The sequence below is a fragment of the Daldinia loculata genome (assembly GCF_022478755.1).
Source record: "Daldinia loculata strain CBS 113971 unplaced genomic scaffold F4817scaffold_69, whole genome shotgun sequence".
NCBI classification, from domain to species: Eukaryota; Fungi; Ascomycota; class Sordariomycetes; order Xylariales; family Hypoxylaceae; genus Daldinia; species Daldinia loculata.
Window position 1 is genome coordinate 9,467 of NW_026054923.1, and position 26,478 is coordinate 35,944.

A 26,478-nucleotide genomic window follows, 5' to 3' on the forward strand; every position below is an offset into this window, starting at 1 on the left:
CACTGCTCCCGGCTGTTTTTTCTGCCTTCGCTGTCGGTGGGGCGGGCGGCGCCCCCGGCCCCCCCCCCCCCCCCAATGAAGAGGAGGGTAGAGGAGCAAGTGGGCTTTTATGTAGAGATGTCGAGGCAGTACGGTACACTCACCCCTGGTCCCCTTCGCTATGGTCCAATCACGTTCGACCAGGTCCGGTTGGGGGGTCTACCTACAACCAATCAGGTATTGCAGTACAACTACCACACAACTTGTTACGCATCTCATATCACCTAACATACCCGACCGACAACTTACAATCTTTCGCATAGCGGCTATTCGATTCAACTCACTACCTGGAGGTAAAAAACACCCAAATATTCATGCGCACCTGAAGGACGACTCCTGCTGATCGAGTCCTACAGATCACGTGTTGTACTACTAGGCAGCGGGTTATGGCTAGCCTAGGTTGCCTTATACAAGGCTTCCTATTTCCTATTCAGAGGACCAAAGACTTAAGGACCCAGCCCTAAGCCCTGCGAGTCCTAAAGGTATCACACTCTTGTCGCCCAAATTCATACCCATGGTTCGTATTCTCGTATACTTTCATCACGCATCAATTTGGTTTCCCGTTACCAATATATGTCACGACCCCTTCTACTCATGCCTTCGTCGCACTCATTTTTCCACGTGTGCGGTTCGTATCTCTACATTTCGTCATTATCCACTGTACATTTCGTCATTATCCACTGTATAGACTATAACTGGCCTCGAAATATTACTATCGAGGCATCCCACGATGATGGTTAAAAATTGGATATATTTCTACAACGCTTGCCACTCCATCTTCCGGTTTGCCTCAATGCATAAATGCATCAGACAAACTTCCAATTACGATTTTCCCAACTGGCTGTCCAGTCGTGGCACTACCGCATTGTCGATAAGTCTGATGTCGCGCAGCAGATATATCCGAACCTAACACTACGTGTTCCCTCTACCCAAGTCGAGGGTTTGAACGATGAAACATGTAATACTTGACACGTCGTGTGCCTATCCCGATAAGGCTGCTTGCATTCACGTTCGGTACCTTTCCGATTCGTTTTTGCCGTGATAATCCATACATTCCGTCTCTGTGGGGTTGAGAGACGTTAGACGGTAATGGCAATCCTTTACCCAAATCCTGCTCAGCAGTACCAGAAGGGGTCGCCTTGAAGATGCAAGGGCTTAGAAACGTACCTCTTAGGTAGGTGAATCAAAAGGTAAGCTTGTGCTTTCCTACGTCAAACCCCACGTCATGTATGGAGGTACCAAATTTATCATACTTACGCATAACGCAAACCACTCATACAGCCTGATATGCTGTCCGCTCCTTGGCTTCCAATGAGAACGTAAACTTAGATCCGACATAGCTCTCATATTATTCCCACCGAAAGAACGTGGAATGATCTAGACTACGTACCGAGAATGACGGAGCTCCATGACACAACTGTGTATGACGATACTCAAGCTGAGCATCCGTACGATTCAATAAACCCGCAACTAGGTTGTCGGTTACTAAAGCTCAAAGTATGGTCTAAGAAAGCCAAGCGTCGTGCAGAGCAGCATGTTTTCGCTTCATTCTCTACCGGTAGCATGCGCTGTATGTGAGACATTGCTATGTGTAAGTTTTTTTCTTCTTATTTCCATCACCTTTGTTAGATGTGCCCTAAGCAAACAATGCTTGCCTCAAGCTCAGGGATCCTAACAGTTGTTTTGATATGAATGAGATCGAGTTACCACCACATGGTTTACGCTGCAAGATCGCATGGCCTGTTGTAATATGTTACTACTTGGCTGTGGTTTGTTACTCGGCTTTCAGCGACACAATAACGCCCACCGCCCCACGCAATTTTGGGGGATCGGGGAACTTTTCTCATTTGAGCCGCATTTCCTAGTGTTGCTTGAGCCTACAATTTGGAACCAACCAATTGTGAACTATTTGATTCGCGAGTATTTTGTTTGGCTCCGGTTGGTGGCACAGATATATAATGGTTACGGCTCTATGCTTCTCGTGGAACTTCCCGTGAGCGCTAGGAGCTTCATTGGCCCAATCTGGTTCATCGCGGCTCTTTTCCCTTCACCCACTCTCTCACCCATGGGCTTGGCACAGCATCTTGCCACCGCTCACCTCATCCGTCACCACGTACAGACAGTCCCGACTGCCAGAGCGACCCCCACGAAGGGAGGCCTAATTCCCGGCACTCGGGAAATCCGTATATTCCGCTCGGCGAAGCTCAGCTTGGGCTATTCTCTTTCCTGCAGGCTACTTATTGTACCTGATAGTCGTACGAAAGCCTGGCGTGGTGCCGCCTAGCAACACAAGAAGACTAGAACATATCGTATCGGAGTCTTATATATGTATGTTGATTTGACTTCTCACCTCTTCGTGCAACTCGAAGGATGTATCTCGCCTTTGCTTCCTAGTGAATATCCGCTTGGGTTTTGAGACTTTAGTATTGTTCATACGGACGATCTTGGACCCGGATAGTGTCCTAGGTCATCTTTCTGTCTCGCAATGGTTCGAGACAGCAACTAGAATGAAGTAAGAATTTATTAATGGCTTCGGGTTATTGAGGGCTCCTGTATATAGCGGATGGCCAATCATACAGTTTAGATGTAAGCATGCAGACGGGGAAGTATCAGTACCTTAGGTAGGAAACAGAGCTATCAAATGTGCACGCTTCCATTTATGTAAACAGGCGTATACAGTTCGGCAGAACTTGGACCACCCCGTTGCCGGATGTCCTGTACCTAAGTAGGTACCTAGCTACTGCTCAACTTAAGCATATAGAGAGTTTTTTACAACGGAAGCTCTTGCCCGAAATGATGCAGTGGTTGAGATGAAGCCGTGTGATTCTGGGGGATGGGCATGAAAACGAGAACCTCGAGCTCTAGGGTTCGAACCCGGGATCTCCCCAAGTATTGATCAACCTGCCGCAATTAAACTGGCTAACGCCGTTGTGACCTGCTTCTGAGGGTTCGGTCGTCACTTGCGAGAGCGGTTTAAGTACTTGTGCTTGAGAACCACAGCAGTGGCCGTTGTCATAAGACTACACACCTATTTACTTGGGATTACGCATTTTATTCCTTTATAACAAGGTTCCCTTTTAAGTTGTTTTCTTTTCGACTACTTCCTTTTCCCGGTTTGCATTGCTGACTGCGTCTCAAAAAGTATATGCAAATTCGACACATCGCTATTATCACCTGAGTTGTACTATCTGGACTGCTTAAGTCTGTTCAATAAATCATCAAGTCAAAAGGTAAATCTATCTAAAAGGAGATAAGAGTTATGTAATAAGATGTCAGGGAGAGGTTGAGAATGCCCCAAGGGACGTCAGGGAATCAGCATCAAGGGTGGCTCAGCAAAGAAGCCTACCTAACTATAACAGACACTTCTTTGACATGGAGTTCACCGAAAAAATCCTTGGGATGATGATGGGTGCCTAAAGTAACCCAAGGTAGGTACTAATACGTCTAAAAGTGTATATTTTTATGAGTAGCTATGTCATACTGGTCACGCTGTGTTTCAACTTTCGGTAGGTGGTCAAAATGATTGATGAGAAAAGAATTTAGATTTTAGAATGATTAGGACTTTCTTAAGTCAAGAATAAAAGGTGAAAGACCCGATACTTGAATGGATGATAGGGCGACAGTTCACATGTAGTGGGAAGGGACGTCTGATGTAAGTGGACATGCTGACAAATATTCCGGTACCTATGTCGGTGCTCATGTGGATACCTAACACTGCCACACTGTATTGTACCAGCCACAATACACCCATACCTGGATATGGCTGAAGCTTGTGAGGTTTAGCCAATTAAATCCATGTCCCTTGAATGCTATTCTTCGCGCTACGTTCCTCATTCAACTTTGCGCGACGACAACCACCGCCTTTACTCGATTTCGTCGCGATAGCAACCTAACCATCAATTCAATCACAAACTTAGCCCCAATAATTAAGGGAAATACGTTTTATTTTCTTGCTTCAAACAACCACCTTTCGACTCCGCAACCATGGGAAAGAAGAAGCGCGGTCACCCCGATGTTGAGGAGATCCTCTCCCGAGCTTGGTGTTATTATTGTATGCTCTGCTGGCTCTAGCTTCGCCTCTGTCGAAGAAATAGCTAACAATTCTGCCAGGCGAGAGAGATTTTGAAGATCTCAAATTGTTGATATCTCACCAAAAAGCTAAACATTTCAAGTGTGACCGATGTGGCCGACGATTGAATACGGCTGGAGGTAAATAATTTTCTATCCGCTCCATCTTCGCCCGACGCGCTATGATGGCTAACTTCTACGTATTAAAGGTCTTTCGGTTCATATGAATCAGGTGCACAAAGAGTCGCTGTCGTCAGTCGAGAATGCGTTACCTAATCGGCAAGGTCTCGATGTCGAGATCTTTGGCATGGAAGGTATCCCGGAAGACATTGTCCAACAGCACAACCAGCGAATTATCCAGAACTTCTACCAAGCCCAAGCCGATCGATATGCCGCGACGGGTAATCCCCCACCTGGTCAGAATGGGAACGGCCCGGTCAAAAAAATCAAGATCGAGACGCCAGACGAGATCAAGAAGCGGCTAGCAGAGCACCGTGCGAGAGTTGCCGCTCAGAAAACAGCTATTGGTGGAGGTAGCGCAGGTCATACTCCTCGGGAGAGTAGACCTGACGGCCAAAGCCCTGCACAAAGCGCGTCCCCCGGCGCATTTGTATGTGCTCCAATGTTGCTAATTCAATCCTCACTCTACCTATACTAACTAAAACGAATAGAATTCACCCTTCCCTCCTCCTGGCGGTCAATACCCGGCATTCCCTGCACAGTCCGTTCCTGGTTACTCACCCCCTCCGCAATATCCCGGCGCATATCCTCCACCGAACCTACCGTCGCGGCCCGGAAGCAATCTTCCCGCGCCTCATGGTTTACCGCCTCGCCCTGGACAGCCCGGCTGGCAAGGAAGTGCTTCCACTATTGATGAACTGGTGTCGGGTGCTGCACAGGAAGGCGATGAGATCGACCAACTGATCAGGATGGCCGAGGCTAGAATCAAGCCTCCGAAGAAACCCGAGACCCCAACAACTACGGAGCCAGCTGAGGGAGTAGAGAAGAAGTCAAAGAAGGAGAAGGACAAGAACGTCAAGATGATATACGACGATGAACTTAGCCCGGAGGAGCGGATGGCACAGATGCCGAGATATGCATTCGCTGTCGAAACTGGAGCTTAGGATAATAGGGGGAGGTGACTTGTATGATACGAAACGGCATGCCTTACGAATGGTATCTAGGTACGTGCCAAGGTTTATGAGCTAACGGCGCAGAATAGACTGCTCGGCCGAGACTGTAGAGTAGGTTCACTAGGTACCGGGAAAATTGCAGAAATATGAAATATCCAAATGTTTGCTTTGCCTATGACTTGTGAGGAATGGCCGAACCTCCCAAGATACCTACCTAGGTTTATTCAACGTACCTCTTAGGGTGGGGTGTCCGGAAGTCCCCCACAATTGTAATAGTAAGGCTCAGACAGCGCTGCTATCGCAAGCATAGGTATTTCGTATCTCGGTCCTGTTTTCCTATTGGCCGATGTTAATAGTTCCATTGCTACCCTTTCGGTTTTTTAATTACCTACCTAAGTAAGAGGGTAAATGATATCTAGAATTGGGTTGCTCTTCATTCGACTTTACTTGTGGTTTTTCTTTTACTTTTTCTTTTGAATTCATGACTATTAACATACGAAAGCGTGCACGCCCAACTAACGTAGATGGTTATTGCTTTTGATGACGTCATCTTGTTAACATGTTCAGATCGGTTGTACAGCTTGAACGCTATCTCATGTATTACTTACTCTGAGATGGATTTGCTAGAACTATATCGGGATGGGGAGGTTGAAGTGAGATATGGATAGTAGCTCCGATACATAAAATTGTCTATTCCGTTACTCCAACTTGTGTTACTAAAATCATTCAAGAAGATCATTCAAGAAGGATAATCTTGTTATTTTGAACTTACACAGTCTGACTTGGGGTTAACGTAGTAGATCATAAACACCCACAGGTCAAAACACTATGCCTTCCCTCATACCCCCTGGTCTAATGTCCCTTCGGCAGCATCTTCTTTTTACAGTCAAAATGTCCACTTCAACCCGCTTCTTCCCCAACCCATCCGCCCCCTCCAGACCGTAGACGCAAACACAGAGCTCCTAGCGAGTCTCGATCGTATCACGACGCACCACCCTCCAGTCCACACCTACTCGACCGGTTGGTCGTTCCAGGGGCTCTACAGCGGCCCTACTTCCATCGCATATCTCTTCTTCAAGCTGTCCCAGATCTTTCCTCATCAAGTGTGTAAGCAACAACCGCTATTCAACTAGACCGAGGCGTATCTCGCTCTGGGAGCTAGATTTGGGAAAGAGACGCCGGATCCGGGACGTTACGGGATTGCTAATGAGATGCTGGCGCATTGGTGCTGATGGCTGTTATGTGGGGTTGGGGGGGACGTGCTTGGGTTTGGGGGGTGAAGGCTAGTGGGGAGGCAAAGGTGTGTATTGGGTATAATGACTTATGATCTGAGCAGTGGGCTTTTTCCGTGTTTACAATCTTGTCTTGTATATTAAGCGCTGGTATATCTTCGTCCAATGGAGGAATGACTGACGCTAGGTTTTACGCTTTTGGTATCGGAATCATGTACAAGAGCGCGGAAAATAGAGTAGAGGAAAGAAAAAGTATACTGTGTATCTGCTATAACTCCTTCTACCTATGGAGTTACGCTATGGATATTTTCGTTATCAAGAGAAAAATAGGGGGAACTAGCGTGTGAACGGGATGAGAGGTATATTTGAAGTTATACTTCATAACGACTGCAAAGATAGATTTCTCTTAAGAAAGCTTTAATGATGTTCACTCGGGCCCTTTAATGAATGGAAATACATGCCGATTAAACCCTTCTCAATATTTAGGGTAATATTCTAGTCTCACTGTTGCAAGTTGAAAGCGAATCTTACGTATCAGTACTATAGAGAATCAAAAGAACAAGTTTATACTAAGGGCCAGGTAGTAACTAAGGCAGTTCAATTTATAATGACTTCACGTATAAGTATACGTGGATTAAGTAGACATCTTCTATAAGTTTTAGTGACAAGCTCATTTATCATAAACCAGCTTGGCGGATCGAATCGAAAGCAATACAGCTGAAGACTGGCTCTCCTCCCTTGGTATGTACCTAGTTTGCTACCACACAATAGGTATAATATATCTTCGAAAGTAGTACCCAAGGGAAGCCAACCTCACATGTAACGTCACCCCCATCAAGGCCTCATCTCATCCCTTACTGCCCGTAATCAGACTGCTCGACCTACCTAATGTCCAATACCAGCAAACGCACTCATAACATCCGAGCTACCGTCTTCCCAGCCGATGACAGTAGCCTGCCTGCTGATTCTCCACGGGTTCTCCCCCTTCTGCTCGAGCTCCGGGAGTCGCACGAGCTCGATGTTATATCGGCCCTAATTTTATATTGCCGTTAGCTACTGGGCCTTATTCCGAGCCGGGCTATGGCCCGACGCTGAAGTATAAATATACGAGCGCAAGATCACTCACCCCATTATGCATAAGCGGCTTCCCCCTCGCCGCGCGGCGGAACATATGACCATTGACCTGAGCAACGACGCTAGCCTTGTCGGGCCTGTCGGCTCCTTTGGTCGGCTGCGGGAGCTCGATGACCTCGTTCCTGCGGCGTCGGTGTTAATTAGCTCTTGATTTCTCTAAAAAAAAAAAAAAGTCTCCGATATACATATTGTCACATGCAAGGGATGTCCTACGTACGTGACTACGTGCTGCGTTGAATCGAAAGCCGCCATCATTGGCTCGAGGCTCTTAGCCCATGCCTCGTTGGTCGTCTCCGTCGGCTTCCCGCCGAACATGGACGTGTAGTCGATGATGACGTCTGGGGCGTAGACGTCGTTGATGAGGCCGTCGGTCGAACGTAGGTCCATGTTTAAGGTCTTGTTAGAAATCGTTAGGGGATTGCGTTCTTGGATATTACTAATACTAAATAGGGTGGTATTGGGGCCGTAAGCACTTACAAGGCGAGCCACTGTGTCGTGGATGTTTTGCTTATCTAGCAAGAAGGTCTGGATATCGTATTGAGCGGCCATTGTTGCGAGTTTTCTTTGATTTCCTGGTTGGCGATGTATCCCAGCGTTTGCACTTGTGACTTGGAATGCCAAGCATCTTGTAATTGTCAAGAGCGGATAGAGATCGTTATTTATACTATTCTCTAGACTACACAACTACAAAAACTAACTACTTGCAAGATATCGCTATGAGACCTGTATCAGTTAGAACGCATTGTCGAACTCCTCATAGAATGTAACTATCACCAACTTTCCCGGCCCCAGCGTTAACGCCGTAGGTATCGGCGGGATTATTCAACCGCTATCCGCGTATATCCATGCAGATCCGCTAACCCCGGATGGGGACCGGGGACGGCGCAATTCGGCCTATTGATTACGGAATAGAGACAGGCCCTTCATTTTGATTGGTTGCCCTAATGGTGGAGTTAGGATTACACGATGGACAAACGATTGTAGTCCACGCCATGGATCCATGCTATGGACTAATGAGATGGCCCGCTGTCGTTAGCGGATATCTGCCTGACGTTCTCACGTATTATTATTATATTATTATATAAGACGACGGTGATACAACGTTGGTGATGCAGTGTTTCCGTGTTGCATATTACTTCCATCTTATTTCCAGACTCGTCCGTCCACTTATAATTACTCTGTCTCAAAACCCCCCACATAAAACCATATCATGTCCTCATCAACTACCCAATCCGGCTCAGTCCTACTGCTCGGCGGCACAGGAAAAGTTGGGAGCCGCATCGCGCCGCTGCTCCACGCCGCCGGGGTCCCGTTCCTGGTCGCATCGCGATCCGGGAGTGCCCCCGACGGCTACACGGGCGTCAAGTTCGACTGGGAAGACGAATCGACTTGGGAGCCCATCTTCTCGACTCCCATCTCGGCCGTCCACCTCGTTGCGCCTCGCGCAGAAGCCCAGGATGCCATGAAGAAATTCGTGGACCTCGCACTCTCCAAGGGCGTCCCGCGCTTCATACTGCTGAGCGCCAGTATAGTCGCCGAGGGAGGACCGCTAGTAGGCAAGGTACACACGTATCTGCGGGAGCTTGGCGAGGCGGGCAAGATCGGGTGGGGTGTGCTGCGTCCGACTTGGTTTCAAGGTAAATATCGCCGTCTTCACTTACATTCTCCCTGTCGCCTCTTTATACGAGAACCGTAGCTAAACACCACACCCAGAAAACTTCCTATCAGAGCACCACCTCTCAGCCCTCAAGAAGGAGAACAAGATATACTCCTCCACCGGATCCGGCCGCATCCCCTGGATCTCAGCCGGCGACATCGCCGCCGTCAGCTTCCATTTCCTCACGGCCCCCCAAGCCCCTAACACCGACCACCTGATCCTCGGCCCAGAACTTCTCACATACGCCGACGTAAGCGCCCCTTTCCCCCCTATCCCCCCACCCTCCTTTCCGCCGGCCTACACCTTCGCCGCCAATACTAACCCCCACCCCCCACCCCCCAACAGCTAGCAGAAATCTTCTCCTCGGTCCTCAACCGCAAAATCACCCACGTCGACCTCACCGAGCCCGAGCTCACCTCGCGCTGGGCCAGCGTAGGCCTACCGGCCGAATACGCCGCGGTCCTAGCGTCGATGGACACGGCGGTCCGGCACGGGTCCGAGGAGCTCACCAGCGACGCCGTGCGCGCGACCACGGGCCGGGATCCCCGTGCGTTTAGGGACTTTGTCGAGGAGAACAAGGGGACCTGGGCGCAGAGTTAGAAGTTGGGGAGTTGAGAGTTAGTGTTGCGAATAGGTAACTAACTGCAGGGCTATCAACCAGTCTTGCACGGTTGTCGAATTAGGTCTACCTCGGGGGCTGGTTAGAACGTACTTTTTTTTTGTTTAGCTTAATCAAATTCATACTATTAACGTTATAACTATTATATTTGCGGGATATCTGCACCGGAGATATAGGCGACGCTCATGTAGCGAGTGTACTGTGGTGATTCTACTGATATATATGGTAAAATCTAAGTCTCTTGGCCACAGTCTGTATATCACGGCTACTAATACACCGTACGAACGATAAAAGTTGGTGCTATATTTTGTGTTTTGGTGTGGTGTACGGCTATGAGATGGAAGGGAGATGAGACCGGGGATTTATTGGAAAGATCTTGGTGTACAAGGGTATGAATCTGGTGTGGTTAGCTGAAGATGTAGAGTAACCACGGTTCGAAGCTTTCGCCAACTCTCGGCAAAGTTTGACGTGTAAGCCAGGAACACTTGGCTATCTCTTAGCGGAGCTTGTATATATATGACTTGATCAGCATCACGTTGAACCTTGTCATACAGAAGATCTTATAGGTATATCATTCCGTATTCTCGGGTCAGGGGTATGTATGTCACTGGACTAGTATCGTATATTACTTGCTCCTATAGTGTTTATATTCGTTCCCTCATCGGCTCAATGCTTTTGCATGCTCATCTAGTATACAGATTTGTAGAATGATACGTATCGCGAGCCCAGGTTGACCTTGCTTTTGGCCCCCGGCGCGAAGCACAAGACGATATCATTCGATTGTAGAAACAGAAAAAATTAAACCTCCCAAAACCTTTTCAGCTATCTTACTCCGTAGCTGATGATGATAATGCAACATAAGATAGAATCTTTGAGACGAGCCTGATGCTTCGGCTAAAGAAATATGCAAAGCAGACAAATGCTAACTTAGTGGCCAGTTACAAAGAAAACCGGAAAGAGAATTTAGTTCCCCGACATTTTCAAGGAGCGACTTAGACTTGTGCTCGGTAGCTATAACACATCCTTAAGGCCTTTGTGGAAGTCTAATGGGACATCCCATCACGCTTCTTATTTTCCGTGAAGCTTTTCCTTGAGGTAGACCACTGCAGCGTAGCCGGAACAGCACTGGGTACTCATGCCATGCCCGCACCACGGGCACTTGACCATCGTGGTGATGGTAGCCGAAACACCAAGCAATTTGTCCTCGACAAGCGAGTCGGGCTTAGCCATGCATTCGTACACCCTCGACGGCATATCGTGAAAGAACTTGCAACTACAGCATTCAACCAACATTTTAGCGAGGGGTTCCGATCGGCCATCCGAAGTCCCGGCGCTCTTGATACTAGTGGACGAGTTTTTATGCGCGTTGTGCGGTCGCAACGCCCTAGAAGTAGAGGCGGGCGGAATCGGCGCGGCCTTTCGGGCCTCTTGGAGATAAGCGGCACCAGGGGAGACTACGGTGGAAGATTCATCACTGTTGGCACTGTTTTTGCGAGACGTTCTCAGCGCAGATTTTCGAGGTGCCTTGTCAACTATTTCTGGTGGCGGCGTGTTAGGGAGGCTAGCTGATATTGTAACATCTTTCACTTTCTTCTGCTGTAGGGACTGATGCCTTAAATCCGGCAAGAAATTCCTTGAATGGACATCAAGAGCAGATTGAGCCCTAGGCGGTAAGGAATGTTGGTGCGGGTTCCTATTCATCAGTTCGTCCTCGTCTAGAGTTTCCTTGATGTCCTCTGTAAAAGAGGCTGAGGTAGGGCTTGGCACTAGTTGTGGGCTAGATGTCAGACCGTTCAACTTGGATGCGGCAGCGGAATTATTTTCAAGATCTATTGGCAATGCTGTTCGGCTCCAGCTGTCATCCTGGCCGACCACATCTCTACTGCTAGACCGCGAAGTGTTTTTTGAAGGCAACTCCACAGCTGGGGGTCGGTAGGCCCTTCGCGGAGCCCTGTCCTGAACGTCCATCCGGGGGACCGAAAGTTCTTTTTGCGGTCGTAGTCGGGAACTGTCGGGTGTCGGTACCATGACCGGCGACGGAGGAGTATCGTCGCATGTGGAAGATGACGACCTCTCCGAGTTGGTCCTACTGGGATCCGTACTTGATTGAGAAGTCGATGTGCTGGATGTTTCTACCCCGGCGAGAATCCTTGCGGCTTTCGGCGATATGCCTAGTCGTTCGAGCGCCGGTACGTCGCTATCGGAATAATGAGAAGAAAGAGAAGGAGAGTTCTTGGCTGGCTTTTGTCTTATAATCCTACTAGTGGCATTCGAACTTGGCATAGCAGTTTGACTTGGGTATTCGGACGACGAGGCAAATTCGTTGACTTTTCTAACCGGAATATGCTGTAATATACGATCTAAGTCGTCCTCTTCTTCGGGTTCTTCGTCGATTCGCGGCGATGGGAATTTGCCCTCGTTTGGCGACCGTAGCTCTAAAGAGGGAGGAGCATACGACTGATTAACGAAAGAGAGGTAATCAGCGGATCTGTCTAGCCTTGACGGTTTTCCTTCGGGTATGACCTCCTCTAATTCGGTCGGCTTCTTTGGCTTTGGCGGCTCCGTGACAAGTACTTGCACTTCTTCGTCGGCCGAACCAGACGTGACAGCTCTCCCGATCGTGTTCGGATTGGGTGGAAAAGTAACGTGCTTCCTTCCGTCCGTCGTAGGGGAACTACGTCCTTGTCTTCGAGAAACTGGTCGAATCGTTGATGCATGAGTGCCGATAGATCCCCTATCATCTTCTTCATCCCTACTGAAGCTAAACTCTGCGTGACCGAGCTTTTCATTGTCGATATCTGTGGGTTCTTGCTGACCAGAAGGCCCTAGCCCCGGACTGTGCTCAGACTCCACCCAAGTTTCTACTTGCGGCTGCATATATCCATTCATCTGTTGCTTGACGTGGTACTTTGACTCGAGTCTTCGGCGAAGCTGCTCAGCTCGTTGAGGAATATCTTCATCATTCTCTACATATTCGACCGGCTGCCTTGGAGCCCGAGGCGCACGCTCGGGTCGAGATCGCCTCTCCCTCTCCATAGCTCCTTCTCGAGTCGGCACGCGATCCTGTGGCATCTGAATACGACGACCGCGGTATGAGTTAGGTTCTAGTGCCTCGTTTCCGTTACCAGCGTCTCCCGGATCTTCTATACGAGCTTGAGGTCGAGTATTACGAGCGACGACTTCTACTGTAGGTTGAGTGGCAGCATGTTTGGGTTTCGGCGGAAATGAAAACTCGGGAAGTTTTTGGGTAGACTCTATCGATTTCGATGGCCGCTCTTTAGGACGTTCTGGCTGTTGTACCACGGGTCGTTTTGAAGGTTGGTCGTCCAACCAGCTGGTAGTGGTATCTGGTTCGCGAGAGCTGCTCGGACGCTGGAATTTGATGCCGTTGGACATTTCGGGAGGGCGATAGTAGAGATAGGACGGCCCTTTTAGCTTATTTAAGGTGGACGACAGTAATGATTGTGAACGACCATGGCTTGAGCCGGATGAATTTCGAGCGCTTGACGGCAGTTGATCCAGAGAAGAAATGGAGCGAGTTGAATTCGAGACGGCCGACCCGATTGAAGGAGGCTTTCGAGGACTTATGAAGTTAGAGTCTACTGGGGCGGTAGTTTGAGGTTTCAACATAGGTGACCCTCCGGAATGGTTTTCATCGCTGCTCGTTCGCTGGCTATCAAGGATTTTCTGGACGGCCGCCACATTCCCATGTTGTAATAGGAACCCAGATAAGAAGCCTTTGCTCTTCGGCTTGCTGTCAAGTTTCTGGTTGGCCATCTCGGTTGGTGGCGTTGGAATGGGAGTATCTAGTTTAGCAGCGTTAGATTTAAGAAAGATGTCTAGCTCAGGGGCTGATTGTGAGCGGTCCGCCGTCATCAAAGACTCAACCCCTTGAGCATTTGGCGGTGGAACCTTGCTCAGCTTGTTCCCCTTTTTCTTCAGAGTGTTCGCGGATTTTTCCTCACTTTTTTTGCCCGCGTCCGCGTCCTGCTTCTTAGGCTTCTTCTTCTTCTTCTTCCGTCCGTACTGCTCCCAGCTAGGTGATTGGCATATGGAAGACTGGTCTGAAGAATCGCCGCCGTCCTCTTCCTCGGGACCCGAGAATGTCACCGTTTTAGTGCGCTCCTCCTTTTTCGGTTGTAGGTCTCCGGGAGGTCCATTCGTCGCCACGGCAGGGTCCTCGGCTGAAGAAGGTATAGATATTGAAAGTGATGGAAGAGCAGAGCTCCGCCTCACGGCTTTCATTATCTGGATTTGGTGCGAAAGCGGAGGATGTCCGCTTGCACGCCGAGCCTTAAACGGTTTATCTGGCTGGGCGGAGGGTGAACTTGTACTTGGCGATGCGATCGTCGCGGGGGTATGACCTTGGATACGTTGCATCTATAAGACGTAAGCGGACGGCGTATTAATGGTACATCGGATAGCGGAGGGATTGGGACGGAGAAAGGGGAAATGGTGTGTCTAAAAAGGGTGTAAAAGGAGGGTTGCATGCCGAGAAATTGACATACCTTGTACCTTTTCTCCAAGTCCAACATTCTCAAGAAGCTGTCAGACCTGGAAGGCAGGCCTGGGTCTGACTTCTGTACTTTGGTCATATTGAGGCTTACGCGTCAACCGGTGCGTAGCAAGGTAATGGTAATGATTGTTCCAGGCTAGAAACTCGGCTGCCAGATATGCCAGGTATTCTAGGTATCGATCGGGAGAAGTTGGAAGTGCGCGCTGGGATAAAGGGCCGGATCGCCGCGGGTCGAGATGCGGCACGTTTGGTAAGAAAATAAGCCAACTGGATAGTTGCTATTTCTGCTCGGGTCCTCCAATCTAATCATAGAAGGCCCGGGAAGCGGCAGTGAGCTTGCGTGCAAGTAGGGAAGAAAAAAAGAAAAGAATATATCCCGCTGGTCTTGGCTTTCTAGATGCGTATGTCCGTATAGCCGGGTTTATACCTGGATCCCGGAACTTGCTTAACTGTAGTAGTTACATCAGCTGGACCGGATCTGCTCGCTTACTCGTCTGGTTTTGCTTACCAGGGAAAGCTAGGAGCGCGGCAAGAAGGCGGCTAGGACGGAGCAAGCAAGGAGAGACATGTAGTAAGTAGGCTTAGATATCACGAACATAGACCTTGGTGGTTTGGTGACTAACGAACGAGGCGCACTCCTCCCAGGCGTCGTGGGGCCAGCGGACGGGGTAAAATCAGATTCAGATCGAATTAGCTACCTAGGTAGATACAAGGCTTGTGGCGTATGTATTAAACATTAGATAGACGCTCTCAATATTGTCTGGAAACGAATGGCAGGACTAAGGTCCAGTCGGATTGGTTCAAAAATTAATCATTAGAAAAGGAGAAGAACAAGCGATAAAAAAAAAGTAACGAGAACGAGAAGGTGTTTGTTTTCTATGTACCCTATGTGATTTCCATTTATTTACCTTCAGGGCAGAGACATTGTATATGCAAGTTACCAATCGAAGACAAGAAAAGGAACAGGGAACATCGTGGACCTATGATTTACACGAGATGGGGAACAGAAACGGTCTGTCGGGGCTTGATAAGTCAACTAAGCAGTCTAATCAGTGTTAAGCTTTAAGCTTTAATCGACCCTTCCCTACGCCGATGAACTGCGACGATTGGATTTAAAGAGCCTAGAGCCTAAGTGGACTGCAATTGATGCCAAAAACAGAAAACGGTCGGTACTGGTGCGGCCCGGGTACAGGGATTGCACCGCTCTATCGTCCGCCGTCCGTTAGTAGCTGATCTCCTTACATACATCATTGCTGTGAGGTACTTAGTTTTAAGTACCTCCGTAAGTCCCAATACAATATTGGAATTAGACCATCGCTTTACTACCCCCAAGCTACCTAACGTCAGACTGATATTTGACTGCATTACGCCAACACGAAGTTACCAAGGGGAGTTAACAACAGAAAATACCAGCTACTTCAGAGGTAAGTGCAATAGTTATTATTGCCTTGAACCAACATTGAACATTGAAATTACATGAGTGCAAGTACCTGTCCCTCGTTCGGCCAGCTGCATCTTTACGATCTCCACTGCCACCATAGAGAAAAGGATAGTCGGCAAGCTATTGGCGTACATGTAGGCCGAGATGCAGTGTGCCTTGTAAGAAAATAACTAAGCACTTCGGCAAGTTGCGTGACCTTTCTAAATTTATGACATATCTCCCTTAATTGTATTTGCTCAACAACTTTCTGACATCAATAAAGAAATGTATGTCATCATCTTAGTTGATGCTCCGAGAGCGCTTGAGTCCCAAGTACCTAGGTACATGTTTATTTTCTCGCTGGAAAGCATTGGAGCATGTAGCTGCCCGATGTGCTTACCTCTACATGATGTATTGTCGGATGACAACTGTACGATTTATGAGGTAACTAGCTACTTCCATCTATGTATACTACCTTCCTAGCGCGAGTTTACCTTTAAAGTGTTCCGTCGAATTAGGTAGTTGTTTGCCCTGTGGGCATTAGCGCCACCATGTAGTTACCATCCGGTTGGTCACAAGGCGGCTACTTCCAGATAATTCAACATTATAAGTGGCGATGTACAATGTATACTATCTGCCGTCTCTTAACAATACGAGCTCTAACGAAAACATAATTTTTCAAGCTGTAATAGCTCGTGTTCCTCACTACCAAACGTCTTGTAAACCTTGCACGATCCTCTTAGACCTTCTTTATAAGCGTCTAGCACTTCAAAATCATTTTATTATCGAGCCTCGGAACCTAGCCACTCGTGTTAGACCATTTAATTAAACAAATTCGTAACACACCCGTTCTTAGGTGGCAAGAAGGCGAGGTTAGTTTACTACCTGCCCATCAGCCCATCTAGAAAAAACATTACTGCCGTTGAATCTTTGCGTTCAGCCTGGACTTCGGAGGAGGGGCTTATTTACTGCTATACACAATTCAGGCCATGATCGACGAGTCTTTTCTACTCTTAGTAAGAACGGTCAAAAATGATAGTATTCACCCGGAAATGCTAAGACAGCCTCTTCCCAATTCTAGCGCGCGTCGAAGAAAAAAAGAGACTTAGGTATTATTCTCACGATGGGAATCCATCTTATCGGAACAGTATTTTAACCGAAATAGCCGTCTAGCGCCCTCTATGCGATGTCGATTCGCTAGAGGTACGCTTGATTCTGTCTTCATCTTCTAGCTGCCCTCCAACTCCACATTTCGCCACGCCTGTCGGCTTTCCTTGCATGGGTTTGCATGCAATGCAACCACGAAATGGTAACAGTCCAGGTTGTCGAATCTGGGCACGACCAGAAGCCGACAACGAGATACGTGAACTATTACCCTCTTCATAGTCGATGACGCGCAAGCCAGTCCACAGTAGCTACTACTCTATCAAATACAATGAGCTCAAAAGTCCAGATGGGCCAATTGTAGCGCAACCAAATTTCATTAGGTGATCCCGTTCTAGACTGGTAAACGGGTAGTGTTTCGCGAGTATTCGGCCCCCTTCAGAGCCATGACATCGCATTGCATCGCATTATCCCTTTCGAGGGACGGGTCGGGCGAGATCTGACGACATTTCAAGGATCAAGAGCGTGTGGTTCGCTACGTACTTATGGACAGATCCCGAGCCTATTCTATTCAGCTCTTAACGGCTAACGAGCTTGTCGGACGACTGGAGAAATTCCAGAAGATCCTATAATCCTGCACCTGAATTGGGCTGCATTTTAAGGCGTTACAAATCTCCCTTAGATGGTGAGAGCCTCAGCTCGGGTTGCTTCTTATAGGGTCTTGGCCTATTGAGCCACAGTCGATATCCCTGTTCGTTTTGGGGCGAGAACAGCTATTTGACGCCATTGCTGCACGCTTCATGTATCATGCTTCATATGTGCCTTGTCGTTGGAACGTCATGTAACAGTCACATAGTACGACATGTTGACACACAGCTTTCTCACCAGTTTCCCTCTTGCCAGCGTCAATATCAATCGTGGTCCTCATTTCGATGCTAACTTTATTGAACATGCAGACTCTTACCGAGTAGTATCTCCGATGTATCCCGCAGGGCTACTCTGTTTTCTACGCAAGTACCGGGAAGCAATAAATCGCGAGATCTTATAGGAGGAGTGGGTTGCACTGTTTTTCTTAGGTACCTAAACTTCCTGGCTCGACCGAACCGGATATTGCCGGTTTTATTCGTCTGGACTGAGATGCATCCAAACCTCGCTCCCAAGCGGGAAGTTCATCAAACCTATTAGCGGTCTGCCTTTTATATCAGTAGTAACTGATTCTTTAGGTTTTTGTCGAACCCAATTGACCGTACGAATCCGTAACTCGTTAGGTATCCTAAGACGAGAAGCCATCCACTTGCCATCGGGTTGATGTTCGCGTGGCAGTTCGTCTGCAATAAGAACTTTGGTCTGCAGGATTCCTTCATCGACACAGGAATTTCTAACTGTGAAATCAGGAGGTAGGACTCGGCTCAAGAATTCCAAGGAAGAGTTTACGGTTAGCGCCACTGGCCCTTTTAGGATTTACTATTGTTTTCATAAAAAAAGACATCCAATGAGGATATAGTATGGCGAAATCAGTTTGAGAAAGGTGGGTAGACCCTTTAATGGTGAGCATCCAGCAGAGTGCCCCTCCATTTCTCGCTTCTTCTCCAATATCACATATTCTCTTGAAGTTTTCAGGCCAGTGCATGAATGCCTCAGAGTCGATGGCTAAAAGAGGCTTGCAAAGGGATTGGTGAGTAACTTCTCCTACTTTCGGTGTGGCCTGTCCCCATGCATCAAGGAGGATACCTTGACCAATATAGGGGAAACGGTCATTCTGGCGAACGATTTCGACTGTCGTCGCTCCACCGAAAGAGTGTCCCATTGTCGTAACGTTCCGCAATAGAAGCCTATCATCCCAATCGGACCAATCGATACCTTCTAACCCTTTGGAGCTCGACCCAGCATTGCCCTTCTTTCTCAAATTATTCTTATAGACCAAGTCCCCCTGGCCATTATTGAGGAGCTCAAGGACATAGTACGCCTCTCCAATCTCAGACATGCGCATTTCGATTTGGGCGTGCCTAAGTTCAGTATCCACACCTCGGGCGTTATGAGGTGACGTATCCAGAGCATTATCTAGAGGGAAAATATAATCGACTTTGTAAGAGCGTTTCGGGTCTGTGTTGTCAATCTTTAGACCGTCTGCCAGCTTGCCGCTTGGCGGAATATTGACACAGGAGCGCGCACCGCTTCCATCACGGTGTTCTACTGCAACAACAACAAAACCGTTGCTAGCAAGCTCCCCACATACTGTACTGTAACACGTTCGAGAACCCCTTAATCCGTGATTGAAGAAAATGACTTGGAATTTGGGCTTGTCTCCACTTCCCGTCAATGTGTCTTGGCTGTGGGCACCAGACGATGAGCAAGATGCAGCACCGGCGCAGTCACCGGTGCGGTCTCCGGCAAGCTTGGCGTTCCGGAAAGCGGGCAGCTTAGTGAACATAGTCGTAGCCGCGATATAAGCCGTAACAGGCAAATGTGGCACACTAAAAAGAACTTTGCGTACCCTTTACTCGTCAAGGCGCGCGGCCTCGGCAGCCATGTGGCTTTGGACGGTCTCTTCCCCCTGCTCTGCGCGTAGGACGAAGGGTCACATGGGTAGGTAGTATATTGAGAAGAGGACCGTATCCATCCGCAGCGCATGCGTATGGCTGCGCTTGATACGTGAGAACGTGCGCGGCTCACGTACCGGTACTTCTATTTCCATTATCCCTACGCTGTACGGACCGGCATAATTGGGCAGAGAATGAAATAAGTGCTCTCGGAATGCTTTCCGAGGACTTTTCCCCGGCCGTTGTCGTTGGCTATTTTGGTGTTTTTCCTCCATTGTTACGTGTAAGTGAGCCTAGAGGGGTGCTATATTGGTAGCGAAACACTCATTACGACGATCGACATGCGTATTAACATAAAATTAAAATATTTGTATTAATTTCGAATTTCGACAAATAAGAGCGAAACAACAACTTGTCAATTCACGAATCGAATTATATGGACAATGACGATGTACGGACTTCCCGGCCACTAAACTTCGCCTAGACAGGATTGACGTCATAGACAGTTAGGAGCAGCCAGTAACTTTACAAGAGACTAGGGAAATCGCGTTTCATCTCGTGACTTTTGATATGAGGAAACCGCAAACGCATTGCGATTTGATGCTTTTCTCGTTGTTTCCTTTAGAAAATACGTGACTTGCGGCTCATTACTTCTCAACATTTGAGTTTCTTCAACCGACTTACTACAACTTTTTGGCCTCTAACCAATTTCTCGTGTCTTTTACATAAACTTCTATATGGTTAGCCCATGGCATGTAGTCAATCGGATGGACGCAGCCGGTACAACATTGGTTCCTGCGTCTAAGTCTTAAGTTCCTGGCTAATCAACGCTATTTGTGCGGGCTCGTGGGATTTTGAGTTTACGACGTCGTGCTCAGAACCCGAGTATGTGGTTCATTGAGTCAGTATTACGTTTGCTTAGTAACGGCGCTGCGATCAGATGAACCTTGATGTACTACCCCTATCTACATACATATGGGATGACAACATGAAGCCACTTAATTAACTCGGTATTCTAGATTGTCCGTCTCACTTGGAAAAAAAAATAATGGACTAAATTTTTTTTTCGAGCGACAGCACTGCTACCTCTACCTGTGGCCGTGAGGGATGACTAAAGGAATTCCTTAAAAGGGGAAACGATATAATTAACCTCGCTGTCGTATTATCGCCTTCCCCGTACATGAGAAGGGAGAGCTTCATTTCCAGTCTTCCGGGACGCCTCTCGCTAAATGCCGAATCCAATCCCGCGGCTGGTTAAATTCGCCTCGATGCTACCTTCGCTCCCACATTCCTTTTCGCTTCCCCAGATCCACCTGGGTCAAAGGACTGGCTGGTAGCTACCCAAGCCAGCGAGCCTGGTAAAGAGAGCAGAAGGTACCCCGGATCTATGTGATCGAGGAACCCACCCGCTCTCGACTTTAACCCGGCATCACACCATACCATCTGCCCCTTCAGCGCGGAGAATTAAACTAGTCATTTCGTCAATCGGCAGGCGTATGTCGCCAATCATTGTGTAACCAATCGCAGAAACCAATGGGAACTCCCTCGCTGTCCAGCTGCCCCCCCTTTCCCCCTTTCGCACGTGGACTCTGCGGCGAATCGCCCGATGCCAAGAGCAGAGGACGCAGCATGGTCTTATATAGCGAGGCAGCCACGCGTGTATGTATGGAATCGCGGCCCAGCTCCAGCTATTTATTTTGTCGGCCACATGTCGGTGTGCTCAAGGCGACTTTAGCCGGCATGGGAGATAGCTACGGCATCGTGCAAGAAGCTGCTGCCACAACTACTATGTGTAGGGAGGAGGAAAAGGTGATTTCTGAATCAGAATCCTCTCTTCTCGGGGCATCGATTAGCAAGCAGCCAGGCAGCCTTGTTCCACGGCATATGGTATATATTATCGTTCCCTACACGGGAGACGCCCGACGCGCCCAACGCGCCCGAAGCTGAAAGCCGATATCTGACGATGGGGGCCGTAATTTCTAGAAGTCTAATTTCCACCTACTCCTGCCGCAGCTAAGTCCGCCGAAAACGCAGGAAAAGCAGCCAATGCAAGAAAGCAAGCTATCATCGCGCACGTAAGCATATAACGCCTTGGCCCGCCTGGTTCCTGGACCGGGCGGCTGTTCCCGCCTCGCATCGTGGTTTGGCATGACCCTTTTGGACCCCATCTATCTGCTAGTTTACCTTGCCTTTACATACATACGCCAGCCATGGCATGCCCGTGTTCCGTTCCATCGAGTACGTAAAACAAACCACCTCCTGAGCAGATCCTCGCATTGCGGACTCCACCCGCGGCTCAAGAACGAAATTACGCTGACGCGTGCTGTCGAAGCTTAATTATCGGACGCCACGAGCCAAGTCTAGAAGCGCCTCTTCTCTATGTCGTGATATAGTGCTTGAGATTTGGCGTGAAAATGTATATTGAGTAAGTAAGAAATACGCAAGACTGGCCCGCATAACATGCTATAATTGGTATTCGTATTCGTTATTCCTATCCACGTAGTTTTCTAATGGTAATAGAATAGTCTGTACTACTAGCATGCAGGCGTGTTTAAACGATTCCCTGGCGAGCTACTTACCATATCAGGAGATTGAGCCCGAGACTGCACATCATGAGTTGAGAATTACAAGGGAAAAAAAAAAAGAAAGATCTAGCCGTTGTCAATTTAGATGTAGAAAGGAGTCTTGCCGAGGGAGGCGGTAGCAACGATACTGTATTGTCGAAGTTCCAGAAACAAGATGACGATGCCTCATGGTAATTCCTCTTAACAAAGGTCACCGATAAGACTGCATCTGTCGTTCGGGGTTTGATCGATCGAATGTCGAGCTTAGCAAGTAACATCGTAAGAAAAGGGGGCGTGCCGGATATCCGGCCAACTCGTACGACAACATAGAAACCTAGGACATATCACCAATTGCGCAAACACCAAAACAAATGTCGTATGGATTTGTTCTTTTTGAGATACTCCCTATGTGAGGTTAAGCTACAGAATACAGGCGGATGGGTCGAAAGAGGAACAAATCCATCATCCCCGCAAGAGTTCTTTCTCACAAAGCAGAAACAAGTGGAACTGCGCGAACACGCCGACGCCTTCGCCCTCAAGCCAACATTAGGCTAGTTCAGTTCTATACTATGGTTTTCTATGCGCTCGCTGCCCAAAAATCCAACTAACTTAGAACTTGTAAACCTGGTCCTTGGAGTAGCCCAGCTCCTTGAGGATACCGGACAGCTCGCCCTGATCCGACGGACTGACCTTCGTACCGGAGATAGCCTTGTACAGACCCGGAGGACCGCATACGAAGATCTTGATGTTCTCGCTCTTGGGCTCAGGCAAGACAGTCTTTAGGAGGTCCTTGGTGATGTATCCCTTAGCGCCTGTCCATTCCTTGGGGGGGTTATCAAGGACGTAGAAGGCGCGGAAGCGGTTGGGGTACGTGTTCTCGAGCTCGGCGAACTCCTTCTTGAGCAAGATGTCTTCCTCGGAGACGTTGCCGAAGACAAGGGTGACCTTGGTCTTGTCTTCGGGGTTCTTGAAGATGGCACGGGCTAGCTGGTACATGGGCGTGATGCCCGTGCCACCGGCGACTAGCGCGATGTGATCGTGCTTATTCGGGGTCCACGGGTACTTGGGCAGCGGACCCTTGAAGTCCAGGCGCTGCCCGGGCACCATGTCGTGTAGGTGCGTCGACATGGGGCCGTTAGGGTACTTCTTCACGATCAGCTCGATATAGCCCTTGGCATCTGTGCGCCCCGCGTATTAGCTAAAGTTATTTTCATCTCATCTTTATAGGAGTGACTTGCCCTCATCGCTCGTAGGCGTGTATGGTCGTACGACAGGCTTCTGGCCCTCGTTCTGATACTTGGTAAGTAGGGCACTGGCTACAGTCATACCCGAGACCTGGTCGTCTTCGGGCAGCTTGAAGATGAACTTCTTGGTGTTGTGGTTGATGACTTGGACGTCCTTCAGCAGCAGTGAGATGAAGCCCTGGTCGCCGCCGAGGAAGGCCTTCTTGGGCGGGCCGCTCGCGATATCCTTAGCCTTGGCCGCGGCCGATCCGGCGCTCTGCCCCGAGTAGTACCAGTAGCCGGCACCTGCGACACCAGCAGCGCCCAATGTGTAGAGGAGGGTTTTAGAAGAGCCACTCTTGGCGGGCTCGGTGGCGTATGTGCGCGAGAGGAGATTCTAGAGTACGAAAAGCGCATGTTAGTATGCAATTGGGCGCAATTGGGAGTTATTTCGAGCTCTTGAATGCTAAATAGTTAAACTCGGGGCTCCGGATGAAGAAGCTATTGGATGATGACTGCAGATGTTGATTGTACATACCCGCTTCAGCGGCTGAGCCGCGCGAAAAGCTGATCTGGCGAACATCTTTTATGCGATAGGACCTAGGAGGATGGGTCGGAGGTAGTGGCTATACGGACCAATCGAGGTTCAGAAAAAGATCGTCTAGGTCCGGATGTTTGTTGTTTGAAATTTGTTGTTTGAAATTTGTTGGAGGTTAAAGAAAAAGGTACATCAAGAAAATAACTCTGTGCCGTACCTATGGAGTTTCCTTCCCAGCTAGCTGTTGCCATTTGGCAAGGTGGTTAGTGTTACCTTAGCTAGCAGTAAAGGTCGGACGAGCTTGCTAAACCCGATGGCATGATCCTTGGATATGACGTCATCACGTGATATGGTGTAAGCTTCGGCATGCGAGATCGAGAGCCCCGCTACGATTTTAAGACAGGCTTACAAATTACGACTTTGTATGGAGGTTTGACAACATTGATCATTGATGTAAACAGTTTACGTATCTGATAATTCTGGTTGGGTGGCTGGGCAACATGAGTCGTTACATTTTTTGATATTGTCGATATCTCACTGCGAGTAGGTTGCGGTCCAGATGAATCTTAAACTTTGAGATCTCATCTGAGGTTGTAACTTCACAATATCTTGGTAAGTTTGAGGTCGTGGACTATATTAACCAGTTAAAGCCAGTGTTCTCCTATTCAACAATTCCAATATAAAATAGTTGCTTAGATAATTTTATATAACAACCCCATGTCAAGGTCAAGTTACTTTCAAAAAGACTCAACTTCTAAGCAACTTCCTAAAATGGAATACGGCAAATCTCAAGCCGGCTTCACTTCCACCAGTCACGGTCCCTGTCGGTTACAGCGTCGAAGAATCCCCGCCCGGTACGGTAAAGAGAATCCGGGGAAATGATGCCCGTCTACTACAACATCACCGAATTGATAGAGTCTACATTATCCGATGTAGACTTTAGCAGGTTGAATTGCTTTCCGTCAAGATCATACTGCTATCGCATTTATTGAGTTACTTCCTGTCACTCTACTGTGATCGCAATGCTAGAAAGATCGCGGCCTGCGAATAGCCACCGATGGATGCTACTGCTCATCAGTACCGTGAGTTGGTTGATGAACGTGGCGTATGGCCAAACTCCACCCGCCGTATATTTACGGACACCATCCGCTCAGCAGCTTGAATGGCATCGGCTTGAATACTACGCATTCGTCCACTTCGGACCCAATACGTTCACAGACGAGGAATGGGGAAGAAGTCAGAGCATTCCTGATGTCTTCAACCCGACAGCTCTGGATACGGATCAGTGGGCCAAGTCTTTTGCAGATGCCGGTATGGCGGGAATGATTCTAACAGCAAAACACCATGATGGCATGGCGCTATGGGATACAAACACGACAACATATAAGATTGGCAACGGAGAATGGGCAAAAGATCGTGTTGAGAAAGGTCTCAACGCGGATGTCGTGCAGTTAGCAGCTGCTTCTGCGAAGAAATGCGGTATTAAGTTCGGCATTTATCTGTCGCCGTGGGACATACACCGTGATCCAGCTATGCCGAAGCCCAACCTAACTGGTACCTTGTATGACGAGCCGCAGATTTTCGGCGATGCTAACGCTGGTGATTATAATGAGCTTTATTCTCAGCAACTAACGGAATTGGTTACGATGCGATTGCGTGACGGTTCGCCTATTCAGTTATCAGAGTTATGGCTCGATGGGAACAGTGGCTCCGACACCGTGCAAACGTTCAACTGGACAGGTTTCCGCAACATCATCCGCGAGCATCAGCCAGGCGCAATCATGTGGGGTCACCAGGGTGTAGATGCTCGATGGGTGGGTAATGAGGATGGAGTGACGGTAGGGACGAATTGGCACACGATCAGTAGGACTCAGGATCAGCCGCACTATTCAGGCGACCAGCTACAAACTGGTGTACGAGACGGTACCTATTGGACCCCAGCGGAAGCAGACGCGCGCATACGAGACGGCTGGTTCTACCATTCTAATGAGAAGCCAAAGACAGCCGATGCCCTGATGAGCATGTATCTGCAGTCGGTAGGTCGAAGCGTAAACCTCCTGCTCGATGTCCCACCCGATACGACGGGGCAGCTTCCTAAGGGTGACGTAGATATACTACTTAAATTCAAAGCTCAGCGTGACGCATTTCTCAACCGCGAGCTGCTTACACCGGGGCTTGCAGTAAACGCAAGCAGCATCCGAGGTGGTAACGCTACACTCTACGGGCCAGCCAACGTGCTCGACGGCAACAAGGATACGTACTGGGCAGTTAACGACGAAGAGAAAGCGGGATGGCTGGAAATCGATCTAGGTGGGATCTACGCTGTAGACGCTTTCATTACCCAGGAGCATATTGCCCTAGGCCAGAGGATCGGTGGGTATACGATTGAGGCTGCTGTCAACGGCGTTTATGAGACGCTTGTGACGGGCACATCCCTGGGATATAAGCGTATTGATAGGTTGGATGCAGCCGTCGAGACGAGCAGGATACGTCTTAGTGTCACGCAGGCGAATGCTACACCGTTGGTTAATAGCTTCCAGGTGCTTGGTACGCAAAAGAGCTCTTCATAATTGTCCTAGGAAGTAGATAGGTAGATATAGCTACCAAAAGCGTCCGACTACCTATTGAACCTCTTAATCCTATTTAGAGCTATGTCTATCATCAAAGATAACACTTTAACGCTCACAAACT

At 48.6% G+C, this 26,478-nt stretch overlaps 7 protein-coding genes across 7 annotated transcripts; 3 read left to right on the top strand and 4 right to left on the bottom strand.

The window, feature by feature from the left end:
- Positions 1-4,023: 4,023 nt before the first annotated feature.
- Positions 4,024-5,231, top strand: F4817DRAFT_319899 (uncharacterized protein; the record flags this gene model as incomplete). Its single annotated transcript, XM_049301113.1, has 4 exons — positions 4,024-4,090; positions 4,150-4,248; positions 4,317-4,717; positions 4,779-5,231. 4 exons carry the CDS (start codon positions 4,024-4,026, stop codon positions 5,229-5,231), a joined length of 1,020 nt encoding a protein of 339 aa, XP_049155009.1.
- Positions 5,232-7,063: 1,832 nt separating this feature from the next.
- Positions 7,064-8,219, bottom strand: F4817DRAFT_350171 (SnoaL-like domain-containing protein). The gene is made up of 4 exons (XM_049304922.1): positions 8,084-8,219; positions 7,824-8,002; positions 7,599-7,728; positions 7,064-7,504 (listed from the first exon to the last, which is right to left on the bottom strand). Exons 1-4 carry the CDS (start codon positions 8,153-8,155, stop codon positions 7,358-7,360), a joined length of 528 nt encoding a protein of 175 aa, XP_049155010.1. The 5' UTR covers positions 8,156-8,219; the 3' UTR covers positions 7,064-7,357.
- A 339-nt stretch (positions 8,220-8,558) lies between these two features.
- Positions 8,559-10,007, top strand: F4817DRAFT_257299 (NAD(P)-binding protein). The gene is made up of 3 exons (XM_049299236.1): positions 8,559-9,243; positions 9,320-9,513; positions 9,609-10,007. The coding sequence occupies exons 1-3, from the start codon at positions 8,817-8,819 to the stop codon at positions 9,861-9,863; spliced, it is 876 nt and encodes a 291-aa protein (XP_049155011.1). The 5' UTR covers positions 8,559-8,816; the 3' UTR covers positions 9,864-10,007.
- Positions 10,008-10,950: 943 nt separating this feature from the next.
- Positions 10,951-14,477, bottom strand: F4817DRAFT_319902 (uncharacterized protein; the record flags this gene model as incomplete). The annotated part of the gene is made up of 2 exons (XM_049301114.1): positions 10,951-14,262; positions 14,391-14,477. 2 exons carry the CDS (start codon positions 14,475-14,477, stop codon positions 10,951-10,953), a joined length of 3,399 nt encoding a protein of 1,132 aa, XP_049155012.1.
- A 3,096-nt stretch (positions 14,478-17,573) lies between these two features.
- F4817DRAFT_368430 lies at positions 17,574-19,737 on the bottom strand (the record flags this gene model as incomplete). Its single annotated transcript, XM_049307235.1, has 4 exons — positions 17,574-18,325; positions 18,357-18,582; positions 18,616-19,396; positions 19,505-19,737. 4 exons carry the CDS (start codon positions 19,735-19,737, stop codon positions 18,042-18,044), a joined length of 1,524 nt encoding a protein of 507 aa, XP_049155013.1. The 3' UTR covers positions 17,574-18,041.
- A 2,652-nt stretch (positions 19,738-22,389) lies between these two features.
- F4817DRAFT_350197 (ferredoxin reductase-like protein) lies at positions 22,390-24,154 on the bottom strand. Its single transcript, XM_049304923.1, has 3 exons — positions 23,788-24,154; positions 23,265-23,646; positions 22,390-23,204 (listed from the first exon to the last, which is right to left on the bottom strand). The coding sequence occupies exons 1-3, from the start codon at positions 23,830-23,832 to the stop codon at positions 22,636-22,638; spliced, it is 996 nt and encodes a 331-aa protein (XP_049155014.1). The 5' UTR covers positions 23,833-24,154; the 3' UTR covers positions 22,390-22,635.
- On the top strand, positions 24,155-26,470 carry F4817DRAFT_350198 (glycoside hydrolase family 29 protein). Its single transcript, XM_049304924.1, has one exon. It carries the CDS (start codon positions 24,810-24,812, stop codon positions 26,355-26,357), a length of 1,548 nt encoding a protein of 515 aa, XP_049155015.1. The 5' UTR covers positions 24,155-24,809; the 3' UTR covers positions 26,358-26,470.
- The last annotated feature ends 8 nt before the right edge of the window (positions 26,471-26,478 follow it).